The sequence below is a fragment of the Centrocercus urophasianus genome, unplaced genomic scaffold (assembly GCF_019232065.1).
Source record: "Centrocercus urophasianus isolate 14NV4802_14NV808 unplaced genomic scaffold, USGS_Curo_1.0 seq_38, whole genome shotgun sequence".
Classification (NCBI taxonomy): Eukaryota; Metazoa; Chordata; class Aves; order Galliformes; family Phasianidae; genus Centrocercus; species Centrocercus urophasianus.
Genome location: NW_024884955.1, coordinates 258,383 through 281,084, shown reverse-complemented (window position 1 = coordinate 281,084; position 22,702 = coordinate 258,383). Strand labels below are relative to the sequence as shown.

Genomic DNA, 22,702 nt, shown 5'->3' with positions numbered 1-22,702 from the left:
GTGCGCTCTGGCAGCTCGAAAGGCAAATGGGATCCTGGGCTCCATCAGGAGAGGGGTGGTCAGCAGGGACAGGGAGGTGATTGTCCCTCTCTACTTGGCTCTTGTGAGGCCCCATCTGGAGTACTGTGTCCAGGTGTGGAGCCCTCAGTACAAGAAAGACATTGAGATTTTGGAAAGGGTCCAGAGGAGGGCGACTAAGATGATCAGGGGGCTGGAGCAGCTCCCCTATGAGGACAGGCTGAGGGAGTTGGGCTTGTTCAGCCTGGAGAAGAGAAGGCTGCGGGGTGACCTCAGTGCAGCCTATCAATACCTGAAGGGAACCTACACCCACGAGGGGAGTAAACTCTTCAAAAGGGCTGACAACAGCAGGACTAGGGGAAATGGATCGAAGTTGAGGGAGGGAAGATTTAGGTTGGATGTTAGGGGAAAGTTTTTTACAAGGAGAGTGGTTAGGCCCTGGAACGGGCTGCCCAGGGAGGTTGTGGATGCCCCGTCCTTGGACGTGTTCAAGGCCAGGTTGGACGGGGTCCTGGGCAACCTGATCTGAATGTGTGTGTTTGGTGGCCCTGCTAGGCAGGGGGGTTGGAACTACATGATCCTTGAGGTCCCTTCCAACCCCGGGTGATTCTGTGATTCTGTGATTCACTGAACATTGCCACGCTATTAGCTGTGCATTTTTGCAGGCAATCTGCATTCTGCTCCCATCAAACTCTGCACCAGCAGAGCTGACCCACTGCTGAACTGCACCACCTCCCCACCTCACTTTGCTCACCGCCACTCTTTGGTCTCCATCAGCTTTTTCCAGGTGTCAACGAATGGCAATGGGGGTCATTTTTTCTGCATGGAGGGATTTCATATCACACCTTTGCTGCATCCTCACTACCGTGTCAGAGAGCGTTCTGTCAGACTGCCCCTCTGCTGCCATCCATCACACGACAAGAAAACAGCAGCATGTTGATGTTGGTGGAAAGGTTCAACCTCTGCTGCCATAGCACCAACCTCTGCTGCCAGCTGCCTCTGTGGGCCGACAGCTTAAGATAGGAGGCATTACTTTTGGAGCAGCCCTGCTGAAGAACGTGGTTTGTGTACACAGGTAACAAAGCTGATTTTAACCTTGATTTTTTTTTTTTTATTTTTAAATTCAACCACCTACAAAAAGAGAGCAATGAAAACCCGAAGCCAGTGGGATGTGGGAGCCACAGGAGCGGGTGCAGCTGGTTGGGGTCTGCGGTGGGTTTTTTTTACTCTCCTGTGCTTCGTCCTTGGAAGCAGCTGTTCATCCATGTGGGCACCACCAAAAAGTGGTGACGTGAATGAGTTGCGATGGGGAAGTGAGGGGTGTTTCTTGCTGGAAAGAGAGAGAGCTTATGAAGGTCTGGGGAAGAGGCAGAAGCAAAGTTTCCTTTGAGTTGAAGGTCTGGTTGCAGCTCTATCTGTTCTGTTTGAAAATTCACAGGTAGCGTGTTTGTGTCAGCAGGCAATAGAATCTGCTCCCTGTGTGCCCCTGGGAATGCTCAGCCTGCTTTGGAACCTAATTAATGCCTTGGCTTTGGAGATGCCCTTTGGCAGCATTTCCCATATTTGAACCATCCATGTGAAAACACATTTCCTCCCGCCCCCAAATCCCTGCTTGAGCCGCTTATGCTGCAATCCTGTTTGCTGGAGGTGTTCTGCTGATGTGATTTCTTTCCCAGTGCTTTACTTCTGCCTCTGCTTATCTGCCCGCTCCCCTCCGCTGTGCTGGGGGGCACTGGGGTGGGATGGCCCCATCCAGAGCAGAGCATTGCCCCTCGCCTCCCCATAACGGTGTATGGGGGTCTTGGAACCCCTGAGGTTCCCTTGGCTTAGGGCTGAACTGATTTGCTTCTGCATTTGTGTAACAAAGGCTGCTGTGTGCCTCCTATCATCGCTGCCAGCTGTTGAGCATCAATATTTATAGGGTTTGTTATACAGCTTCTTGCATCTCCATCGTGGATATGGGGAGGGGAAAAAAAAAAAAGCCAATCAAATGGTTTGTGCCCACTGCTGCCATCGTCCAGAATGTGAATTTCTCTCCCCATCTCTATATGGGGTTGCCACGAACAGGGGATTTTGTTCCTGGCTTTGGCTGTATAGAATACATCCATAAATCATACAGGGAGCAGCTGCCGCTCTCCGCCGAGCCAAAATGCATCAGATATAAAACACTGCTCAGTTCCTCAGTTTGGTGGGTATAAAGTTGCTGCAGTGGAACGTCGTTACAGGCTGCTGTTAATTCACCTCAGGGCTGCTTGTAATAGCACAGCACAATTCCCCTGTGAGAAGGAGATGGGTGTTGTGACATCAGGCAGGGATGGAAGGGAGGTTTTAGGAATCAAAGCTTTGTGGAAGGAATAACTGCAGTTTGTGCTGTCATACAGGGGGAGTTCCCTGCTTTGTTACTGATGGAAGCCTTGACAATTCCAGGCAGTTCTGTCACAAATCCCACAGCAGCTCGGCACTGAATGAGGGGCTGAGTGCAGCTGATGGTGACCAGGATGGCTGCTGGGTTTGGTTCATCCTCGTGTGGTTTTCAGCTGTGTGCCAGGCAGGAATCCTGCTTCTGCCCAGCTCCTGGCTTACAGCTGCTTTCACCCAAGCAAAACAGCTTAGGAAATCTGTCCTAAATGTTTGACACTAGGCTCAGTGCCTCGCAGAAATGTCATTGGCACCATGTTCAGCAGCGGGCCGTGGTGCTGCTGGTCTGACACAGTGCTGTCCCTTCAGCCTAAAGGGGAGGGAAAGCAATGGGGAAAGCTGCACTGTTTCCTGAACAAGGAGCCAACATCTGATCAGGGCTCTGCTTTTTTCCTTAGAAAATGTGACTTCAAAATGTCCTGTCTACTCCTTGCACAGTGGTTGGGCTGAAAAAAGTGAGAGCTGGGTGGGTTTGAAGGCGTTACCACGCTGTGGGAGGGCGGAGCTGCCGTGCTGCTGTGTTGTGTGGGGTCCTTCGGTGCCCAAGCCCCTTGTGGGCACTGGGATGAGCAGTGGGAGGAAACAAATTACAATCCCTGTTCTTATCAGATCCTGAGCCTGATGCTCTGCGTCCAGTGCAGTGCTGTTGGTGGCTGCGGTCACATTAAGCGTGCTCCCTGCAATAGCCTTCCATTTCTGCTGGAAAAGAAAGAAGTGTTTGCAGCACGAGCGGAGCCCAGGGAGAGGAGCTCTCGAACTGTTAGAGCTGACCCTGGTGCAATGTGTGAGGGCTGCAAAGTGCCAGCATTCAATGAGAGTATTTCTTCTGAGCTGCGCCACGCCGACTCAGAGAATCTCAGGGCTGTGTTTCTGCTTCAGTAACGCTGCAGCAAATGAGGAGTTGGGTTTTGGATTCAGACTGCTCCAAGTAAGCCTCCCGAGCTCTCCCCTCCCACACACAGTGCTGCTGGTGGGGCTGCTCAGTTCGGTGCTGTGCTGGTGCTGCTGGTCTCTGTGTCGCACAGCAGCTCCCTGCGGACGGCGGCTGCTTTGATGCCACTCAATGTGAAGCACATGAAAAAATCCTTCGCTTGGGTTCTAAAGTCTCACTAAAAAAAATCCAGCCGGGACTTTGATGTTGAGGAGATGCCGCTCAAAGTGCCCCAACCCTCTGAAGCCCGCCTGCCTGCCCTTATCTCACAGGCAGAGCAGCGAGTGGGCGCCTCGGGCAATAAAACAGCAGCAGCGGCAAAACTGTGCGCTGATTACTTATGGTCTGAGCATCTGCAGGCAGGAGAGGAAATCGCCCTGAGGGACCTGTGGTGCCATGAAGGACCCTGTACTTTGTTGTGGAGGCTGTGAATGGCTGCTTGAGGACCTTTCGCCACCGTGCAGCTGAGTGATGCCCCGTGCTGGGATGCTGCTGGGTTCAGGGCAGGTGCTGGGATGCAGCAGGACTGCTGGTGGCTGCTGCTGTAGGATCAGACCGTGCTGCTCTGGCATTCCCCACGCCTTGCTGCTGCTGTGCGAGTGAGGGAGTGAAATTGGCCTCGAACCAATTTGGTTTTATTATTTTTTTCAGTTTTATTTTAACTTCTCTCAGCAGTGTGACATACCAGGGCCGGGTGTGTGGTTGGCTCCCGTGTGCTATATTTGTTTTCCAGGGTGATGCTCGGTGCTCTGCAATGTGTCACACACTGCACCAAATTGCTTTTCACAGTTAAGAGGGAATTAAACGATCTCCTTTTTTGTCTATATTGCGTTTTTGTGCACAGGAATCAATCCGGCCCCACTGTGAGTTGGTTTAGGAATGCTCTCCTGCCAGTGACTGCAAAATAATTTTCTGCACGGCATTCCCAGCCCATTCCTGTTTGGTGCTGGCTCTGACGGGGTAAGCAGGACTGTGCCTGATGGCGCCAGGCTGCAGAATAGCTTTTGAGTTCACTGCCTGCCCCATCGAGCAACACCAGGCCTGGTACAACCCCATAGGGCTGGAGGGATGCGCCCGCTGTGCTGCCCGCCGGCCGCCGGTTCAAATCCCGCCTCGGCACTTTGTGTGGTGAGCACTGGGGCTCCCTTAGAAATGGGCATTTATTTATATCACGACTAGTGGCAGGGCTGTGAATTACCCCCAGAGGGATGTCTGCACAAAGCATGGTGCTAATTCTGTATGCTGTGCTGAGGATGTGTCCAGAGATGCTGTGTCCTGTCTTCATTAAAAGCTGAGCGAGATGGAAGGCTGAAATCTTTGCTTACAGAAGACATATGTGTGTAATATAAGGCTGCTGCTAATTCTTCCTTGGGATTGATAGAGAACATCGAGGACAAATTCACTCAATATCGTGTTTGCTTCTGTAAATGAAGCTTCCCCGAACCTGAGGCAAGACAGAAACATGACTTGGTATCTGTGCTGCTCTCTTTCAGTCAAATGGAAATAGCTGTCTTTATTTAAGAGGTCTCTGTTGGCACTGCGGTGCCGATGCTTCCTGAGACAATGCAATGGACAGAAATCTATTTTCCAGGCTGGAAGGAAAGCAGAGAAACAAAACAAAGAAAACACCAACAAATTGGAAGAATGAAGAGTGAGGAGGAATTGAAGTGTCCACAGAGTTCACAGTGTGGGTGACTGGAAGTGATGGGGGAAAGGCAGCGAATGCTGCTTGTGTAACACACAGCACTGGGTCTGAATGCAGGACTGCTCTGCCTGTGTCCATGTGCAGCACTTGGTAACAAGGTCTGTACCCTTTGGTTTGATAACATTCATTGTACTTCACTAAGCTGGGAAAAGATGGTTTCCTGTCTATAGAATTCCTGGTGATGCTGATTTGTTGTTTATCCTTGTAGCGTTTGTGCTGTGTGCTCTGCTGTGCACCCAAACCCAGCACTGCTGTCCCTTGAACTCATCTTCTCCCTCAGTGCTATCTGCTTATCCTTCCTGAGATTGTTTCTACATCCTGAATTCCATATGTAGGAAACTGCACAGGTGAGTGATCAGACACAGCCGCAAGGAGGGACGCCTCTGACGTCTGTTCTTGCTGTGCTGCAAGCCCCGTGGGCACAGCCAGCAGAGAGCAATGTGTGCCCCAGGTCAGCATGAGCCTGGGTCTCCCCGAGGCTCAGTGCTGCTATGAGTGCTCAGCCCTGGGAGCTGCTGAGGGGTGTGAGCACGGCTGGGGGTTTGGTGGGGCCTGGGATGGAGCCTGGTCCTGACTGCAGGGCTCAGTGCCTGCGGCTCTGCTCTTATCTCCGGGAGTTTCCATGTCCTGTTTGATCAGATCTTGCTGCTAGAATTGAGCTGCTGAGCCCAGTTTTGGGATGATTCCTTCATTGCGATCTGAGCAATCCCATAAACAGGATGGGGAAATAACCCTCTGCTATGCAGGGCTATGAGGCAGCATGAGCAAAGCACTGAAGAACATTGCTGCATGTTTGGTGGTGGCTCCTGGGCTGCGTTGCTGCTGCCCATCACAGTGGTGGAGACCTGCAGCGCAGCCCCTGCTGCACACACCGTGCTGTGCTCCCCAGGAGAGGAGAAAGCTGGGGCTTACAGCAGGTACAGCTGCACTTTGGCTGTTCTGGAACCAGGCTGGGAGCTGTCAGTCTGGCAGCAGCCTGCATTAGTACGTTCTCTGTATTTTCTCTTCCCCAGATGTTGCTCTAACAGCCCCACTCCATTCATTTGCAGTTCCATTTCTATACCCGAGTGCTTTCTCCCTTTGCGCAGCTCTCTTTGGCTGGCTCCTTTGTTTTGTTGACATCAGAGAAATCACTTTCCATTGACATTTGAGCAGAGCAGTTCCATTCATGCCCTCAGCAGCTGCTCACTACCCCACAAGCAGCAGGCAGTGTTTGCTCAGGGCAGTGCTATCAGAGGGCACAATTCGTGCCACCAGGTTTAGGTTTTTCCTCTCGAGAGACAGTGCTCAGTTTATGTATTCTTAATACGGAGTTTCTATTTCCCCTTTGAAGGAGTTTTATGGGCTGAGGTTACTCTTTCTTTTTATTCACCACATAACAATAAAGCAGTGTTGTGCTCCCGCAGCCTGCAAACCTCCAGCACGTATCACAGCCATAAAACCCCGGTGCTGTTATTCAAACTGGGGCAGAAGAATTCTCCATATTTTCATTCAGGTTGCTCACTCTTTTATTTTATGACACGTGTGTGGTTCTCCCTGAGCTCCTACGGTTCTTAACTCTGGAGAATAAGAAATGGCAGATTTAATCACGTTGAATAACGTACATTTGTTTGCTTTAACACCGCTCTGCGAAGCGCCTCGGGGCTGCTTGGGGCATCCACGTGCAGTGCAGTTTCTCTCCGCAGCCCTTCTGCTTTCCAGCCTTTGTGTTGTGATGATCTCTTCCTGAGTTCCTTGCGATGCTTCATTTTAATATATATTCCCTTGTCACTGCAGAGCTGAGCTCAGCCTTCTTGTGACACCTGAAGCATTGCTGTGAGGGGAGACTGAGATCCAGGTGAGCGAGAGGAGCAAAGGGTGGGACTGAGCAGCAGAAACCCATGCAGAGAGGAGGAACACCCGTGCTGGGGCACAAAGCACACTGCCTGCTTGCAGTGTGAGGCACTGGAGCTTGGATGCTGCCGTCCCAAAGGGCACAAGCTGCGATGGGAGCACACAACCCTAAGGGCAGCAGCGTGTGTTCCCCTGCCAGCTGCTCCCTGAGAGTGATGCTATCAGCTCAGCTTTGTTCTGCTGCGTGCAGCCTCGCTCTGCTGCACAGCACCGAGCAAAGCACTGATAGGATCTGCCCAGCCCTGCACAATGGAAAGTGCCACGGCACCCAGCCAGGGCCCGACCTCAGCCCTCTTTTGGGATCTGCTCCCGCAGCACTGCTGTGTCACACTGATGCTGCTGGCTTTGTGCATTTCTGTACAGCTGTGTTTCTCACTGTTGTTCTTTACAGATGCATTAGAAATCCATCTGAAGGTCAGTCTTAACAAAGCCAATGCTTATCAGCTTTCTCCAAGTTGCTTTTTTAATTTTTTTTTTTTATATTTTGGTGAAGAAAATCATTTTCCAAAGCTGCATTTGAAACATCCATGAGCACTGTTAATCCCACAGCTCCTCAGGGTGAGGAGATCCGGTCCCGTCCCACCCCACAGCCCCATCAGCCCCCGGTGTGACCTGTGTGCTGCAGCTCCCCCGAAAGATGGTTTCCTTCCAGCATGGGGATCCCACAGATCATCATTTTGGACACCTTTGTAAGGCAGAGAGGGGAAAAAGCAGTGCCCAGGTGAGTGCCCCAGGATGGGAAGGGAAGCTGCTGCTGGGAAAGGCAGCAGTGACGCGGTGCTGTATAAATCAGCAGCTTGGCAGCTGGGTGTTGCTGGCGGAGATGCAGGAGGTGCCCACTGCTGGGATGCGAAAAGGTGTGTCCAGGTGGTGGCAAATTTGATATAAGGGCAGCTGCTGGCACTGCTGCTGCAGCACCGGAAGAGCGGGCAGGAGCTGGGTGCTGTGCAGAGCCGGGCTGAGACGGCATCTCCCAGTGCAGGTGACAGCAGAGCTGTGTCTTGCAGTGCCATCCCTGTCCTTTTGCACTGCTCATGCCACCGCTTCCCCTGCTGCAGGATGATGAAGCCGCTGAAGCTTTTTGGAATGGTCATCTTCTGTGGGCTGCTCTCTCCCACCCAGGGGGTTCTATCTGGCCTGTCCTGTGCCGTCAGTCCCAAGGCCACGCAGCAAGGTAATGGGAGTGGTGGTGGTCCCATGGGGCCAGTATGTGGTAAAACCCCTGGCTGCTGTCATCGCTGTACGCTTCCTCGGGGCTGCAGGAACCGTCGCTGGGTTCACAGGGAGGGAGACCTTCTGTCTCCAGGACAGGGGTGGCGCTCTGCTCCAAACAGCCATGCAGAACTTTAGGATTCTGGATCCTTTCCTCTCCTCTTTGTCTTTGTTTTCATTTCCCTGCCTAGCAGCCAATTTTTTTGCCAACAGCCACGGTGAAGCTTAGCAGCCGCCTTCATGTGCACGGTGCTCTGGCTTACTTCTTGTTGCTTCTGTTCCAAAAACAGACCAAAGGAAAGCAAAACTAATGCCCTCTGGAAGCGAGCAGCAAGCAGTGGGCTGCAGCTGTGCCGTGCTCCTGCTGAGCCCAGGGAGGGCAGCTTTGTTATTAGGCATTATAAAACATCACCCCCCCCCTATTTGACCACATGGATGTTGGAAATGGCTCACACAGGAGTTTGGGGAGAGGTGGGAGCTCACACGGAGCTGTTTTGCAGCGCTGTCCAATGCCATCATTCAGAACGGGCTTCTCCAGAAGCACCTGCAGGGCCTGGTGCTGCCGAACATCATGAGTGACGGGGGTCTGCTGAACTCCCCCACCATCATCACGGGGTGAGCAGGGCTGGGCATTGCAGGCAGTGCTTTGCCCTCGGGGTGTTCTGTAGGTTTGTGATGGCTGTTTGCTGCTTTTTGCAGGCTGCACCTGGAGAGGTCCCGGATGCCCACGCTGTCGATGGAGCTGCTGCCTGGGATTGGGATGCAGTTGGTCATCACCGTGCGCCTGGATCTCAGTGGCAACTGGTGAGTGTGCAGAGCTCCGAGATGCTGTCAGGTCTGCATGTGTCCCACAGCACAGTGCTTTGAGTCCTGCGTGGGTTCACCTATAATAAACCCATGTGTAGCAGAGAATGGCTTGTGTCCTTCACCACAAATTACTGATGATGGAGGTTTTGCTGAGCGCCTCTGGTGAGCGAACAGATTCCATCTCTCAGCCTCTCATTCGCCTCTTTCAGCTTGCTTGGCCTTCTCTCCGAGGTAATTGTTATCTCCGTGGATGTGACTGTTACCACAAACATCAAGTGCTCAAGTTTCGAGTCGGGTGCAGTCCAGGTCATTGCTGATGACTGCTTCTGCATTCTTGGTGCTGTAAAGATCAAGCTGCTCTCTGGGTAAGTGCTCGTGGGTTGATATTTTCCAATGCCCTGTACTTTATCCCATGATCTGGACTGGCTGCCAGCCCTGTGCCAGCAGAGCCAGGGAAGAGATTCCTTTCCTGCTGCCAGTGGTGGTTTCTCAATGGAAAATTGGCTGCTGGAAGATGAGGGCTGACGATCTGAATGACAAGGTTTAGCATCAATTCCAATGCAGTTCTGTTAGACCTAGCTAGTGAACTGATATCTGAGACATACTAACCTGAAGGTGGAGGGGAGGGGTGCCAGGAAAGCAGCCCCACTGGTGTGCCTTGCTCTGTTCTCCAGTCTTGCCCTTTGGCTGCTGTAGCAGAAGGGCGTTGGGCATTTGATCCATCAGTCTGACCACTGTGGGGCTGTGTGATCCCATGCAAGTGTCCCCTCTGCAGGGGATGGGTATGTGTATGCCCAGATGTTTCATGGTGGATCCTCAGATGTGTCTGCAGGGAGAATCTCCTGTAAGTAGAGTGCTGCATGGCGAGTCCACACCATCTGCAGATTGCAGCACTGCTGTGTGTTCGAGCTCAGTAGTTCAGAAATGTATTGATTCTCAAGCTGAATGTCTCTGCACTGCCTGCAGGCAGCATATAACCCAGAGTGATCTATTTAGCAGCAGTGAGGGAATGCTTCACAGCAGATTTCTCCTCTTGTTATTCCACATGTAAATATTTTGTTTCCCATAACTAACATGGAATTCACAGCAACAACACCTCCCCTTAAGTACAGCACTGATTTAGATGCCAGCGGGAGATGGCCAAGCTCAGGATACGCTGTGAGAAACTCTTCCTTGCCCACAGTGGTGTCTGCACACTCCAAGTGCTGCAGCCATGAGCCCAATCCTTCCTCCTTGAGGCACACAGCCCTTCTGCTCGTGGGACAACTGGGGCTGGGGCTGTGTGGACAGTGAAAGTCTTCTGCTTTGCTGCAGTGATGGGGAGTTGTTGGTTTTTGGCTCTCATACATTCTCTTTTGTTTTCTTCCCTCTTTTCCAGTTTGCTGTCCCTGTCAGTGCATGACATTGTGCTCAGCCACCTGACAGCAACTTTGCCTGGTTTGGTAAGTCTGAAATCAGCCTTCTTCCCGTAGCCAAAATGCTATTTTGAAATACAGGGGAGAACGCACAGCATGGCTGCAGTGAGCTGTGGCATGACTGTGCTTTGCTTCCACAGTGGCAGGGTGCAAGGTGGTCAGCCTGGCTGCTGCTGGTGCACTTTGCCTGAGGTGTCCCCAAGCAGCCCAGGGCACCTCCACCACCCCCAGCCCATCCCAGTGCCTGCTGGCTGCTGCCCCATGGCTTCATGCTGCAGCTCAGAGCCATCAGGGCTGCCAGAGCCATGCAGGGCACACATGAGCTGCCCTGTGTTGTGTTCTATTGCAGCTGTGTCCAGTGATGGATATTGTCTTCAACATAGTGAACATCCAGCTCCTGAGCACTCTGGATGGTACGTCCCAGTGGAAGATGTTTGCTGTGTTTGGGTGGTGGGATGCACATGGTCCAGTGCTGCTACCCCAGTGCTTTGGGGTCCTAAAAGCTCCAAGGGCAGAGATCAACTCTGAATGAGAGCATCTCACGGCCTCGGGTTTCAGCTCCTATCTTTGAGCTACGTCCTCAGCTCATAACCCACAGAGTTTCATTTGGGGATGTTTTGCCAATGCTGAGTGGCAGCGATTTTACAGAGCTCCCCCAAAATGCAGGTGCTCTGTTTGTGCTGCTCCCTCTGGCTGGGACCTGGGGCTGGGAGGAGCTGTGTGTTCCCTGACCATCACCAGTGTTTTCTCCATGCAGTGGTGATCCCTGTCGGCTCGAAGGGGACGGTTCACTACCACCTGGCTGGCCCACCATTCACCTCTGGTTCGTCCCTGATTATGGATTTAGATGTAAGTGAACACTGGATATCAGTGCCCTGTGCACACCAGGCTTCATTCAGCACAACCAAACGGATGGGCTGTGCTGATGAGCTGTTCTGACAGCCAGCTAAATGTGCCAGCCCCTATCCGACCCCATCACCAGGTGATTGGGTGCTCTCTTTTGCTTTAGTGGCAAATTTGCTGCATTCTGCCCACATTGTTTGCAGGCTGCATGGGATGAGCAGTTGCCACCCCTTTGCACTGCCTGAGCCTGTGGTGCAGCATTTTGCTTTTGCTGTGCACTCTGTGTGATGGGTGACTGCTAAACCAAGCCAACTGATGTATTTTTTTACTGCTGCCTCACGGGAAAAAGACTCAAAAAAACCAAACAGGAATTTCAAACAGGAGAAATTAAATAAACAGAGCTAGCAAGAAGCAACTGGCAGGTGAGGAGTAAGGGCTGAAAGGAGGCTGAGTGCTCCACCTGGCAGGGCAGCAGTGCTCCATGCGTTCTTTAGTGCAGATGTCATCAGGATTGGGCTTTGCTCCCACAGACAGAGTCAGTCTTCTTAGCAAATAGGTGACATTAGCACAGGTTCGTTGCAGTTGGAGCAATGCTCTCTAAGGTGACATGGAGCAGTGGTCTGGGATTTGGGCAAAGCGTGCTTGTTATCAGGGGCTTCAGTTACACACAGGTGTCCATCAGCTCCTTTCACACACTAAATCTGGAAGGAACAGCTCTGTGTGCAGTGCAGGACCACGTTGCTGTTTGCTCACAGGGCACAGTGCAGCAAATGGGAGGCAGCATCATCCCCCACGACTCGTACGCCTCTGCCTTGCCCCCGCTGCTGGACAGGCTGCTGATCATCGGTGTACGCCAGAGCTTCCTCAACTCCCTGCTGGCCCTGCTGCTCCAGATCCAACCACACACCTTCCCCTGCTCGTCAGAAGCTGTGAGTGCCACGGTGCTACGTTGCACATCAGCAGCCCTTCCTGCTGCTGGTGGCTCTCACCTGAATGAGTGAGCGGCACTGCTCTGCACTGGGGAGGCTTGGGACTGGCCCAGGAGTGTGACTCAAGCAGCTGGGAGCAGACATGGGAAGTGGGTGGGTGGTGCTGGGACCTGCAGGGTGCCCACCTGGGCTGTGCGCTTCTTTCCCTGCAGTTCTCTGGAGCCAACCAGCTGAGAGATTCCATCGCTGCCCTTTATCCCACTGGGGTGAGTGACTTTGACTGGGTAAGTTTTGGGTAAGTCTTGCTGGGTCCGAAGCCATCTACAGAATGCACCTGGACAAACACCTGAGCCATCTCTGGTTCTCTGCAACCTTGTGCTTTTACTTCTCTCTGCTGTCTGGTTTTGTTCTCTGCACTTGCATAAATCTGGGCTTGTCCAAGGTGTGCATGACCTCAGGGGAGCCCCACAGAGCTGTGGGGCTGTGTGTGTCCATGGGCTGAGTGCAGGCAGCCACCTTCACGTCCCCCATCCCTGCAGTGCACCAGCTGCCCTGCGGCCAGTCCTCTGAGCATCCGTGTGGAGTCTGTGGGGAACCCCATCCTTCTCTTGGAACCCAACAAAGCCACCGTTGAGCTGTCGGTCCTGCTCCAGGTGTTCATTAAGCGCCCGGATGGTTCCATCATCAACCTGCTGCTCCTGAAGGCAGTAAGTGGAACACGAGGTACCTGGGCTGCCAGAAGGGATGGGGCCGTGGCCTGGGCTGACCTGCTCACTGTCTGCTTGCAGGACCTCAGTCTGAATGTCCGCCTGTCGATCTCCAGGGGCAGCCTGGTGCTGGCCTTCTCCCTGGGCAGGTAGCCTGTCCCCCCCTGTGGTGCCTGGCCTGGGGCTCTGCTGAAGCTCATGGTGCAGGGGTGTGGTGACACAGCATGGCAGGAAGGGCAGTGCATCCCACTGGGATGACCTGAGCAAGCTGGAAGCAATGGGAGCAGAGCGCAGTGTGGGAGTTCAGCCCCATTCTGGGCTGCTGGAAGCCTCTCTAAGGCAGTGTTGGCTCTGGAGCTGCTGCCTGGGCATTTTTCAAATGTGGCCCCCGGATTTCCCAAATCTGAGAATTCCACATCTGAATGGTGGCACAAAGTGGAGGAGTAATACTCATCACAGTGGTGGGAGAGTTTTAGGAGCATGGAAGGAAATCTGTGTCCACTTTATAACCAGGAGAGATGAGGCAGTCTGAAAAACTGTACCAGTGTCAGCTTGACTTTGATCCTGGGCAGCACTTCCAAGTGCCTGATATTGGACATGAGTGATAAAGGAGCAAAGGAAAATGCTATCGTTAGTGCCAGTCAAGGTATGATTAAAGATTGGGAAGCATTTCTTACAGCGTGAGGTCTGAGGAATTCAAGCCATTTACCTTGTCAAAGGGTTAGATTTAGAAGCAACATTGGCACAGCCCATATGCAGTGATACAGACAATGGAAATGCATCAAAGGGCTTTTAATTCAATAGACAAAGATATAACAAGATTCAAAGGAAGCAGAAAAGAGAAACTCAAAGTGGAAATAAAGCAGAGGTTTTAGCTATGGAGATAACTGTGTGATTGCAGTGACAGATTGGGAACTTTGGCAGATTCTCCTGAGCTCATGATCCTTATGTTTGGGCTGGGTGCTTTTTCTAGAAGCTCTGCTCTCAGCTGAACAGAAGCTGATTCCTCTCCTAAGGTGAAAAGCTACCTGGGCACAGGAGAGGAGGGGGAGTCCCTCGCCCATGGGCTGAGTAACGCAGCGCTGGGGGTGTTGGGCTGGGGGCTGAGCTCCTGCTGCTGACCCACTGACTGACGTGCCATTGGCTTTTCTTTTCTGCAGAGTTTCCCTCATCTTACAATCATCTGACATTGGCATCAGTGATGTAAGTCCCCCATCAGGAGGGCCCTTCCCATGGGATGTGGGGGGCATGGTGACAGGGGTGTGAGCTATCAGCTGCAGCTCTGCATACCGTGGCAATGCTTTTGCTGCCTTTTATTACTATTATTAATTATTATTATTGCTATGCCTTTTCTAATAATGCAAATGCAAAGCCTGAAGTTTGTGCTTATTCACCCTTGCTTGGGTTGAGCTCACTGAGCTCCAGCTGAAATGTTATCCCTAGAACTCTTCCCAAAGGAGGCACCAAATACAAACAGAAAGAAAAGTAGTTTTGATTAAAGAAAAGGCCATGTGCTGAGCTGAGCTCGCTGCTGCCGCACTGCTGCTCATGGTGCTGTTCCATCTTTGCCTCAGATCGCCAACCTGAAGCCACACCTCATTAAGCTGCTGGTGGAGACCTACGTGCCACTTCTCAATGGTAAGGAGCCTGGGGCAGCCCTTGATTTGGAGCACTTTTGTTGCGGAGAGGGGGTGGTTTCTATATGGCAGGGGGGTTGCTGTGTCCAAGCTGAGGCTGCAGCTGTGCCAGCTCTCAGCACTGGGGGCTGTGTGCCTGCACTGGGTGAGGCTCTGTCTGTCTCGCAGCTGCTGCAGCCGTTGGGATACCCCTGCCTGATGTGTTCAGAATTCCTCTGATAAGGGTGGACTTCCAGATCTTGTTGGTGAGTGTCGGACGTGGCTCTGCCCTCCTGTAGGCATTGGTGTGAGTTGGGTTGCTGGGGTTGTTTCTGGCACGTGGGTCCTGCTGAGGACATGCTGCAGGGGCAGAATGTACCACCGGGTTGGAACATCCTGCAGCCCTTCGGAGCGATGCTACACAAAGAGCCCCGAGTCATGCCAAGCTCTGAGCTCTGCAGAGAAAGGACCTGGGTCAATCTGGTGCCAACAGGGTGAACAGGAGCCAGCCGTGTGTCCCTGTGTCCAAGAAGGCCAATGGTGGCCGACAGGGGGACTGAGAGCCAGCAGTGTGCACTGGTGGCCAAGGAGAGGCTGGGCAGTGATGCGACCATGTTACTTTGCAGGGACTGTTGTTGATCCTCGTGTGAGCCATGCACTATGCAGGCAGCTCTGAAAAGAAAGAGGGAGGAGATCCGGTCAGGATGGAGCGTTGGAACCAACATTATCATCTTTCCTTTCCTAAACGTACTGCAAGATTCTTGGCAATATTTAAGGCACTTTAAATTAAATTGGCTTACATGGTACTGAGATGCTTGCATAAGCCAACACCAGTTAGGCAGCTCTGTGTAGAAATATTTATTTAGAGAAATTAGGGCGAATTAGAGGTCACGGTTGCAGAAGTGGCGTGTGATGCTGCAGCTAAAGTGTTAAATTCCTTGAGAATTTGGTCTTTGGGAAAGTTGTTGTCCGTGTAATGAAAAAGGGAGATTTTGCATGTGGCTCTCCAATGCGGATGTCTCCATCCGTGCTGAGAAAAGTCCAAAGTGCTGAGCAGGAGCTCGGGATGCGTTTGTCACTGGTTGCTTCAGTAATAAACATGCATTCTTTTTTAGTGCTCAGAAGGAGGTTTGTGATGTTCTTGGGGATGCCCCCCTGTGCCTCCTGCTGGAGGATCTGTTCCTCTGTGACAGTGCTATGTTGGGGTTCGGTTTGAGCCCTTCCATCCCAAATTTCTAACAACACTCTCGGATTGCCAGTGGCTCCTGCTGTTGGGTTACCCTTTGCTAAAACACACGTAGGAATCAGAATGAAACTGAATTTCCAAACCAGCAGGCATCAGCTCCCGTGTCACTCAGGGTGCCCTGGGGCTGGATGAGCTCTGAGCACCCATGGTCCCAACTCAGTGGTGTGGGTCTGGCAGTGCCAACCCGGTGCCAGGAGGGGCTCAGGGCATGGTGACCATGGCCCTTTGCTGCCAAGCTAATGAATGCTTTTCCTACTGCAGCCTATTCCTCTTGGGAAGCTAGGTTAAGATATATTAGTCAAAGAATAATGGTTGCAGCTCTACCAGCAAACTTTTATTAGGAACAGTTCCTGCTATTGCCAACCTCGGGCATTAAAATCATTAGTCAGGTCCCCAGGACGAGCATAGAAACCTTCAGGTTTTTTCCCTCCCTGCAATAAATCACACTGGCTTGTTTTGTTTCCTTTCCTATCCCCGACTCTCTGAAATATGAGGTTTTCAAGTGCTTTTCAGCTGCTCCAAAGGCTGGAAATGATGTGGACAGGGAAAGCAGATGGATGTGTAATTAACACAGCTCCATGGGCTGGGTGGTGAGCGCACTGCGAGTGGTGTGGGCACTTCTGGGCAGCACGTGGGGACCCTGTCCTCCCACCAATCATAGAATCACAAGGTTGGAAAGGACCTACCAGATCATCTAGTCCAAAAATGACACCTCTGGCACCGTGGCACGGGGTCTGACCGGTGCTCCTGCCCACCCACTCTGCTACAGCTTTGCCAGAAGCATGTTGGAAACATGACCAGCTTTCAGGCTAATATTAGAAATCATTGTACAGATGATGGGTGATTTTTTTTTCTTCTTCTTTCTGGCCCAGCTCACCAGCTTTTTGGTTCCCATAGTAACACTAGAAGTGGAGGAATAGCCACAGGGTGTCTGTGGTGGGTAGGGGCGATGCTGTGCTGCACGGGGCTGCCTTGCATCCACAGAAATTAGTGGAATTTTGATGCTCCCTCGGTGAAATCTAAGGGCTGGGCATTGGTGCTGGCACTCAGTGAGATGGAGTTCATCCATCTTTTGGTATGCTGAGGGGGAAAATAATTGATACCGTACAGGAGAATGCAACATTAAGGAGAAATGTTTAATTAAAGCACGGAATATTGTTACAATCCATCCTCCTCATGCACCAAGAATGCGAAGATCAGGATTAGAGGAGAAAGACTCTAATGCAATGTTATCCTAAACGTGAGGAAGTGTTGTTTTACTTAAGAAATAAAATTCTTTGTGTTTTGTGCAGTGAAAATCCACAAAGCAGAGTGGTTTTCCACTGCTTTCACCCAAACATTGCGGCAGGTTCAGGCCATGGTGCTCTGCAGCTTCAGGTTGCATGGGACCAGGACGTAATCCTATAGACAGAGGGAAGCAGGCAGGGGCAGAGCACGCCCTGCTCCTCCCAGAGCATGCTTTTGGCTTGTGCTAATGTGCTTAGTGAGGAATGCCCATGCAAAGCAAGGGAACGTGGTGCTGGGAGGATACAGCTCAGAGCTGGGAGGGAAGTGTCAGTCCTCTTTAAATCAGGTATAGCAGGAGCAGCTTAAACGCCTTGTTGCAGGGAGCACTTTGCCTGTGCTGCTCCTTACCTTGTGGATCACAACGCTGACGTCGGTGTAGGTGAAGCGGGAAAGGTGAGGCAGCTGCACGCCTTCCCTCAGCACATCTGGGAGGAGAAATGGGGAAAGCAGACAGGGAAGTTCCCAGCAGAGCACTGCCCTGTGCCCAGTGCTGCCTGCAGGACGTGCCTGCTGCTCACCATCCATCCATGCTGGCACCTGCTGGCATACAGGGGCCAGGAACAGCTCCTCCAGCAGTGCAGCCTGCAGGGTGAAATGGGGCAGAGTCAGCTCCGAAAGGGAGAAGGGAAAAGGCTGGGGCTGGCAGTGGGGTCCTGGTGTGCTGCCATGAGCACTGTGAGCACACGCTGCCCTGCTGCTGGCCCAGCTGGGGTGTCTATGGTGTGAGGTTGGCTGAGGATGGCTGGGCTCAGCGCAGTGCCGTTAGGGGCCTGACTATGTTCCACTTCCTGGGGGGTTCTTGGGGCACCTACCGGCACCAGGCCCACATTGGAGGCAGCCAGGCTGAGCTCAGCATCCCTGCAAAACAAAAGGCAGCACCAGGCTGTTGCTCAGCAGCTCTTTGGCCCAGTGTCTGTGCAGTTTTCCTGAAGCACCTGTGCTTGGTGACAGGCACAGGCTCACACACTGGGCAGTGCCTGGCCAGCATCTCCCTGCAGCCAGGCACCTCCCAGCTGGCAGTGGCACTGCCTTTGCCCTGCACACAGCAGCATGGAGCTGGGGGTGCCTGGCCCTAGGGCTGCAATGAGGATTTGCTGCGAGTCATGGGATGCTTGGGGTGATGCACAGCGGCGGGCACTGTTTCTGTTTTCCTCTCACCACTTCCTTTGGGCTAGAGCTACATCTGCAAAGACAAGCTATCAGAGCTAAGGAATTCCTCAGACTGCTCTGCCTCTCCCATCCTATGCTACGGCTGTGCCGTGTCCCCTGCAAGGCTGCAGAGCACAGCCAGGTTTGTTACTCTATCACTGCTGTGGAGATCATCATCCGTGTGCCAGAGACGCTGAGCTGCAGTCCTGCGGTCACGTCCTGCGAGGAGAACAGGGTCAGAGTGAGCAAATGGTGTTGTTGTGGATCAGAATGCTGGTATGCAACGAAGCTGTCTGTGTGCTGCCCCTGCAATGCCCTGCTCACACCCTGCTCATGCAGGAGACCAATGGCACAGGGTGTTGTGCCCACTGCAGTGCTCACTCACCGCGCTCACGCTCAGGAAGCTCTGGAAATCAGGTGAGCCTGCCCCGATGTGAACAGTGAGGAAGAGCTTCAGAGCTGCCCGGCCTTCCTCCAGCATCACCCGAGGAGAGCTTCGGAGCGCGGCGCTCAGCATGATGGGCAGGTCCTCATGGTACAGGGAGCCCACCTGCAGGGATGTGTTTCCAGCTCGGCTGTCCTGTGCTGGGGGGAGGGCAGTGGGGCATTGCCCCATGGCAGCAGGACACAGCCACGCACCTGAGTGATCTTCTGTGCCAGCGTGGCAGTGGTCAACATGCTCTGGAAGCAAAGTGCAGCCTATCAGCTGAGGTAAGAGCACCGGGGGTGATGCGGTGTGGCTCTGACAGCAATTGCTGTTGTTGTGTCCTTTCCTCCTCCCTCGCCTGCTACTCACTGGGATGGTCATGTTGAAGGCTCCGGCCCTCTCGAGGCTGAAGTAGAGGCTGGTGTAGAAGTGCTCAGACAAAACCAGGATGAGATGGGAAGTGCTGGAGCTTGCCAGCTCAGGCATGCTGAAGGGCATGGCGGGGCTGACCGGCAAAGGGACAACTGCCCCCTCCACCTGGAATGTTGTCTGCAGAGACATGGGGAGGGGAAAAAGGGCTGGGGGTGCTCAGGGCATGCTGCAGGAGGTGCAGTGTGCAGCACGGAGGTGGGTGCTGCAGAGCCCTGCCTTACCTGCAGGGACAGGGCAATGCCCTGCTTGGAGAACACGGGGGCAGCCAGCGGCAGGTACTGGAGCTGGCAGCTGGGGGTGACGAGAAACAGCGCTGCAGAGTGAGCAGAGGAACACTCAGAGGGGAGCAGAAGGGGGCTGTGCCTGCAACCCTCCTGCGTTTCCCGGAGGAATCGATTTCAGAAGGGGAGAACAGGATTCATTTCTCATGATGTTCCGCCCTCCCCACTCCCAGATTTCTGGAGCCTGGACCTGCAGCACTGCTCACCTGTCAGCGACATCAGCTGCTCATTTGGAAGAAAGAGCAACTTGGAGACATCCAAGCAAAGCTACAGGATAAAGAACAAACCCTGAGAGGTGGGAGATGAATGCAGGGGCTGCCTCACTCTCCCTGGGTGCGTCTGCTGCAGACCTTCCAGAACTTTGTCTCCTGCTGCCTCCTATCTGTGCAGATATTCTCTTACCTTATCGACATTCACCTCTTTGTCCAGGATGGATCTGGAGATCTTGCTGGATGAAAACAGCAGAGCAGAGGAGGTTAGGCAGCACCAGCTGGGCCAAGGGACCCAAAAGGTGTTCAGAGATGTCGTTATCATTACTTTCAATCATCTGTTAAACTGTGACTATAGTGTGGAACCCTACTTGCACTAAAAATGTTCCTGCTCAGTGCTTGGAAACATCTGCTCCCTCCTGAGAGAATGAAACTCTATTAAGAGAGAGGTGAGGACAATGCTGCAAACGGATCAAAGCTTCTGCCTTGAGGCTAAAGCATTTGTGTTAACCTCTGTAACCTTTTAGGTCAGCGATCTCGGTCCTTCCACCTTCCTGCACAGCAATGCTTTTTGCTCAGTGTCTTTTTTCCCTATTCACCCAACCGTGTGCCCAGGGAAACTTAGAGCCGACCTTTCTGCCTCCCTGGTGCTCTGTGCATGCACAGTGGGTCTGCAGGCAGAGGTCAGCAGCTGCAGGTTGCCATCGGGTCCCACGTCCACGTGGAGGTCAGCCTGGATGGAGAGCCTCGCCAGCATGGGCACAGAGCTGCAGGGGGAGGCAGAGTTGGGGTTGCCCCATGGTGCTGAGCCGTGCTGTTGCCCCACTGCCCCACTCTGTGGGTGGATGTGACTCACTGCAGGGGTGTGATGCGCAGCTCCACTTCGATGCCCAGCCGCAGTCCAGCCTCAGGGATGAGCGACAGCCACAGGTCAACCACTTTTACAGAGGTAATTCTCTTCCTGCTCGAGGAAACGTGGGTGTAAGGAGCCCCGTGCTGCTCCTGCCCCAGGGTGTGCGGGATTGGTGCATTGCACCTGAGGATGGCATCGGGGCCAATGCCATCAGATCCCAAAGGAGGAGCCAGGAGCTTGCTTCTGTATAGAAGTTTTAAACTTTAGTGTCAATTCCTAGGAGGTTTTTTTGCCTTTTTTAAATTAATTAATTTTTTTTTTTTTTTTTTACAAAACCTCCATGTGAAGCAGCAAAGCCCTGGGCGAGGCAGAGCCAGGCACTCACCTGCTGGGTTCTGTGGAGCCAAGGAACAGGTCTGAGGCTCTCCGGGCCATCAGGTCCCGTCTGAGGGCCACCTCTGCGTGTGGCTTTGAGACTTCAGCAACTGTGAAACAGAGCAGACACCTTATGAAATGCTCCCAAGCCTGTGATCCCATGCACAGGGGTGGATGGACTGAAATCTACCCGAGAAGCGCACTTCCCCCTCTTCTTAAACTCCACTGTTGTCAGATGATGGCTGAAAGCAATCCAATTCATGCACAGCAGTATCAATGTCCTGTCCCACTGACTGGCAGGAGGGTCCCCTCCCACCCCATTGCAAGCTGAGGGCTGCATACTTACGGTAGTTCAGTCCCAAGGGTGTGAGGATGCCCCCACAGTCGGGGGCCCTGGTGGGCTGCACAGGGTCCATGAGGGCCAGGATGGCACCCATGGTGCAGAGCAGGGGCACAGCACTGCCTGCAGGAGGGGGATGTGAAAAGCACTTTGGAATTGCTGATATACCAAAAGTTGTGATGCTCTTAGGGTATAAAGAGAACAACTCAGTGAGTTCAGGCATCCCAGCACCATGCACCATGTCTGTGTCAGCCTTAGCAGAAGAGGACCTCTGCTCAGCACCGATGCTCAGAGACCCCCCAGGTACGCGCTCACATCGCTCTCACTGTGTGAACCATCTTTACCTTTTCTGTTTGCTTTTCCCATCCTCCCAAGTCCGTCTGTGTCTTGCTGTGGCTGCAACAAGGACTTGTGCTGGCTTTATATACCTGCCTAACTGGGGCTGGAGGGGGGCAGGGATTGGCGGAGAGGGCTGGATGGGGTGCGCTGGGCGGCAGGGCTTTGTTTTCTGTGCCATTTTTATTGTCTCCCACAGACCTGATTACATTGGCCATCGACCCAACAGGGTGACATATGGAGCAGCAGGTGCTCGGGCAGCTTGCCTCCATTGTGGGGCTACTGAGAGCACAGAGAAAGGTCCCAGCTCCCAGATTGGAAGCAGAGCCACTGCCGGAGGTGCTGCTCAGCCTTATTGCAGCCTCGGTAATCCCAGCAGCACCAGGGATGTATTTATGGTGTTACCATCATCTAGAAGGGCACAAGGGTGTGGGGCTGAACTGATGGGACAGTAGGGTGCTGCGGTGCTTACATGTGGGTGTTCTGCTCCTCAAGAGCTGCTCTGGACATGGCAGTCCCCATGGAGGCTTATTAATGAGATGTCAGCTTCTAGCAGTGACTGAGCACGAAGGTGTCTCCCTGGTGTGATGGGCTCCTCGATGGAAGCCATCTATAAATCCTGTTAGATGAGATGTAAATCTCCCTGACTGCGCTTAGAGCCACTGAGTATATCACAGCAGGAGGTAACGACAGATTAAGCCCCATGACATGTTTTATATGGAGATGAAGAGAAGAAATAAATTCCGTGGTGCTGCAGGATCCCAGCAGGGCGGGCTCTGGGTGGCACAGGAACAGCCACAGCCTGCCTGGGGTTCCCCTCACTGCCCCCAGGTCCTCCCCTGGCACTTGCAGGAGTTCTGCCAATGTGGGGAGTGGGTGGCTCATTCCAAGGGACAGACACATCCCTGCTGTGTCCCCAGAGGCACAATTCACCATCACCCTTCTTGGTCAAGGAGATCAGTTTTTCTCTTTCAGATGCCACATGTGAAGTTCTGTGGGCCCTTCCTGAGTGTTGAGCAATACTCAGGAGCTCCACTCTTCACCTGCAGCTCTGGTGCTTTGCCCTGACCTTAAGGTTACTGGTGAAATTATTTGTGTTGGAAGATGGCAGAATCACTGAGGGATTAGTTTTCCATCACAGCAATTACCCAGCTTCTTAATCTGTTGTTTTCTCCTCTTTCTCAGCCAGGGCTCTGTATATAAGGGCTGGCGGGAGCTGCCTCCAGCTGATTGCCTCTTTGTGTTCCTTCAGCCTCCAGAGCTGGATGCAAGC

The 22,702-nt window shown here is 52.9% G+C and overlaps 2 protein-coding genes and 1 long non-coding RNA gene across 3 annotated transcripts; 2 read left to right on the top strand and 1 right to left on the bottom strand.

The window, feature by feature from the left end:
* The first annotated feature begins 872 nt into the window (after positions 1-872).
* Positions 873-7,071, top strand: LOC122167722. Its single transcript, XR_006171075.1, has 4 exons — positions 873-1,093; positions 4,959-5,170; positions 5,281-5,419; positions 6,849-7,071. It is a non-coding gene; the product is annotated as an uncharacterized LOC122167722 (long non-coding RNA).
* A 531-nt stretch (positions 7,072-7,602) lies between these two features.
* On the top strand, positions 7,603-15,567 carry LOC122167675 (BPI fold-containing family B member 4-like). Its single transcript, XM_042832427.1, is given in 19 exon segments — positions 7,603-7,632; positions 7,634-7,666; positions 7,668-7,686; positions 7,759-7,822; positions 8,024-8,139; positions 8,678-8,792; positions 8,877-8,981; positions 9,194-9,349; positions 10,363-10,426; positions 10,749-10,812; positions 11,157-11,248; positions 11,998-12,171; positions 12,384-12,437; positions 12,711-12,878; positions 12,960-13,027; positions 14,039-14,081; positions 14,453-14,516; positions 14,684-14,760; positions 15,121-15,567. Coding segments are annotated over 19 exon segments (1,530 nt in total). The 3' UTR covers positions 15,145-15,567.
* A 1,523-nt stretch (positions 15,568-17,090) lies between these two features.
* Positions 17,091-21,459, bottom strand: LOC122167648 (protein TENP-like). Its single transcript, XM_042832383.1, has 16 exons — positions 21,438-21,459; positions 21,100-21,216; positions 20,764-20,863; positions 20,382-20,486; positions 20,158-20,292; positions 19,719-19,764; positions 19,523-19,583; positions 19,257-19,348; positions 18,973-19,152; positions 18,816-18,857; positions 18,562-18,726; positions 18,328-18,395; positions 17,840-17,885; positions 17,546-17,609; positions 17,376-17,452; positions 17,091-17,141 (listed from the first exon to the last, which is right to left on the bottom strand). The coding sequence occupies exons 1-16, from the start codon at positions 21,457-21,459 to the stop codon at positions 17,091-17,093; spliced, it is 1,371 nt and encodes a 456-aa protein (XP_042688317.1).
* Between the last annotated feature and the right edge of the window lie 1,243 nt (positions 21,460-22,702).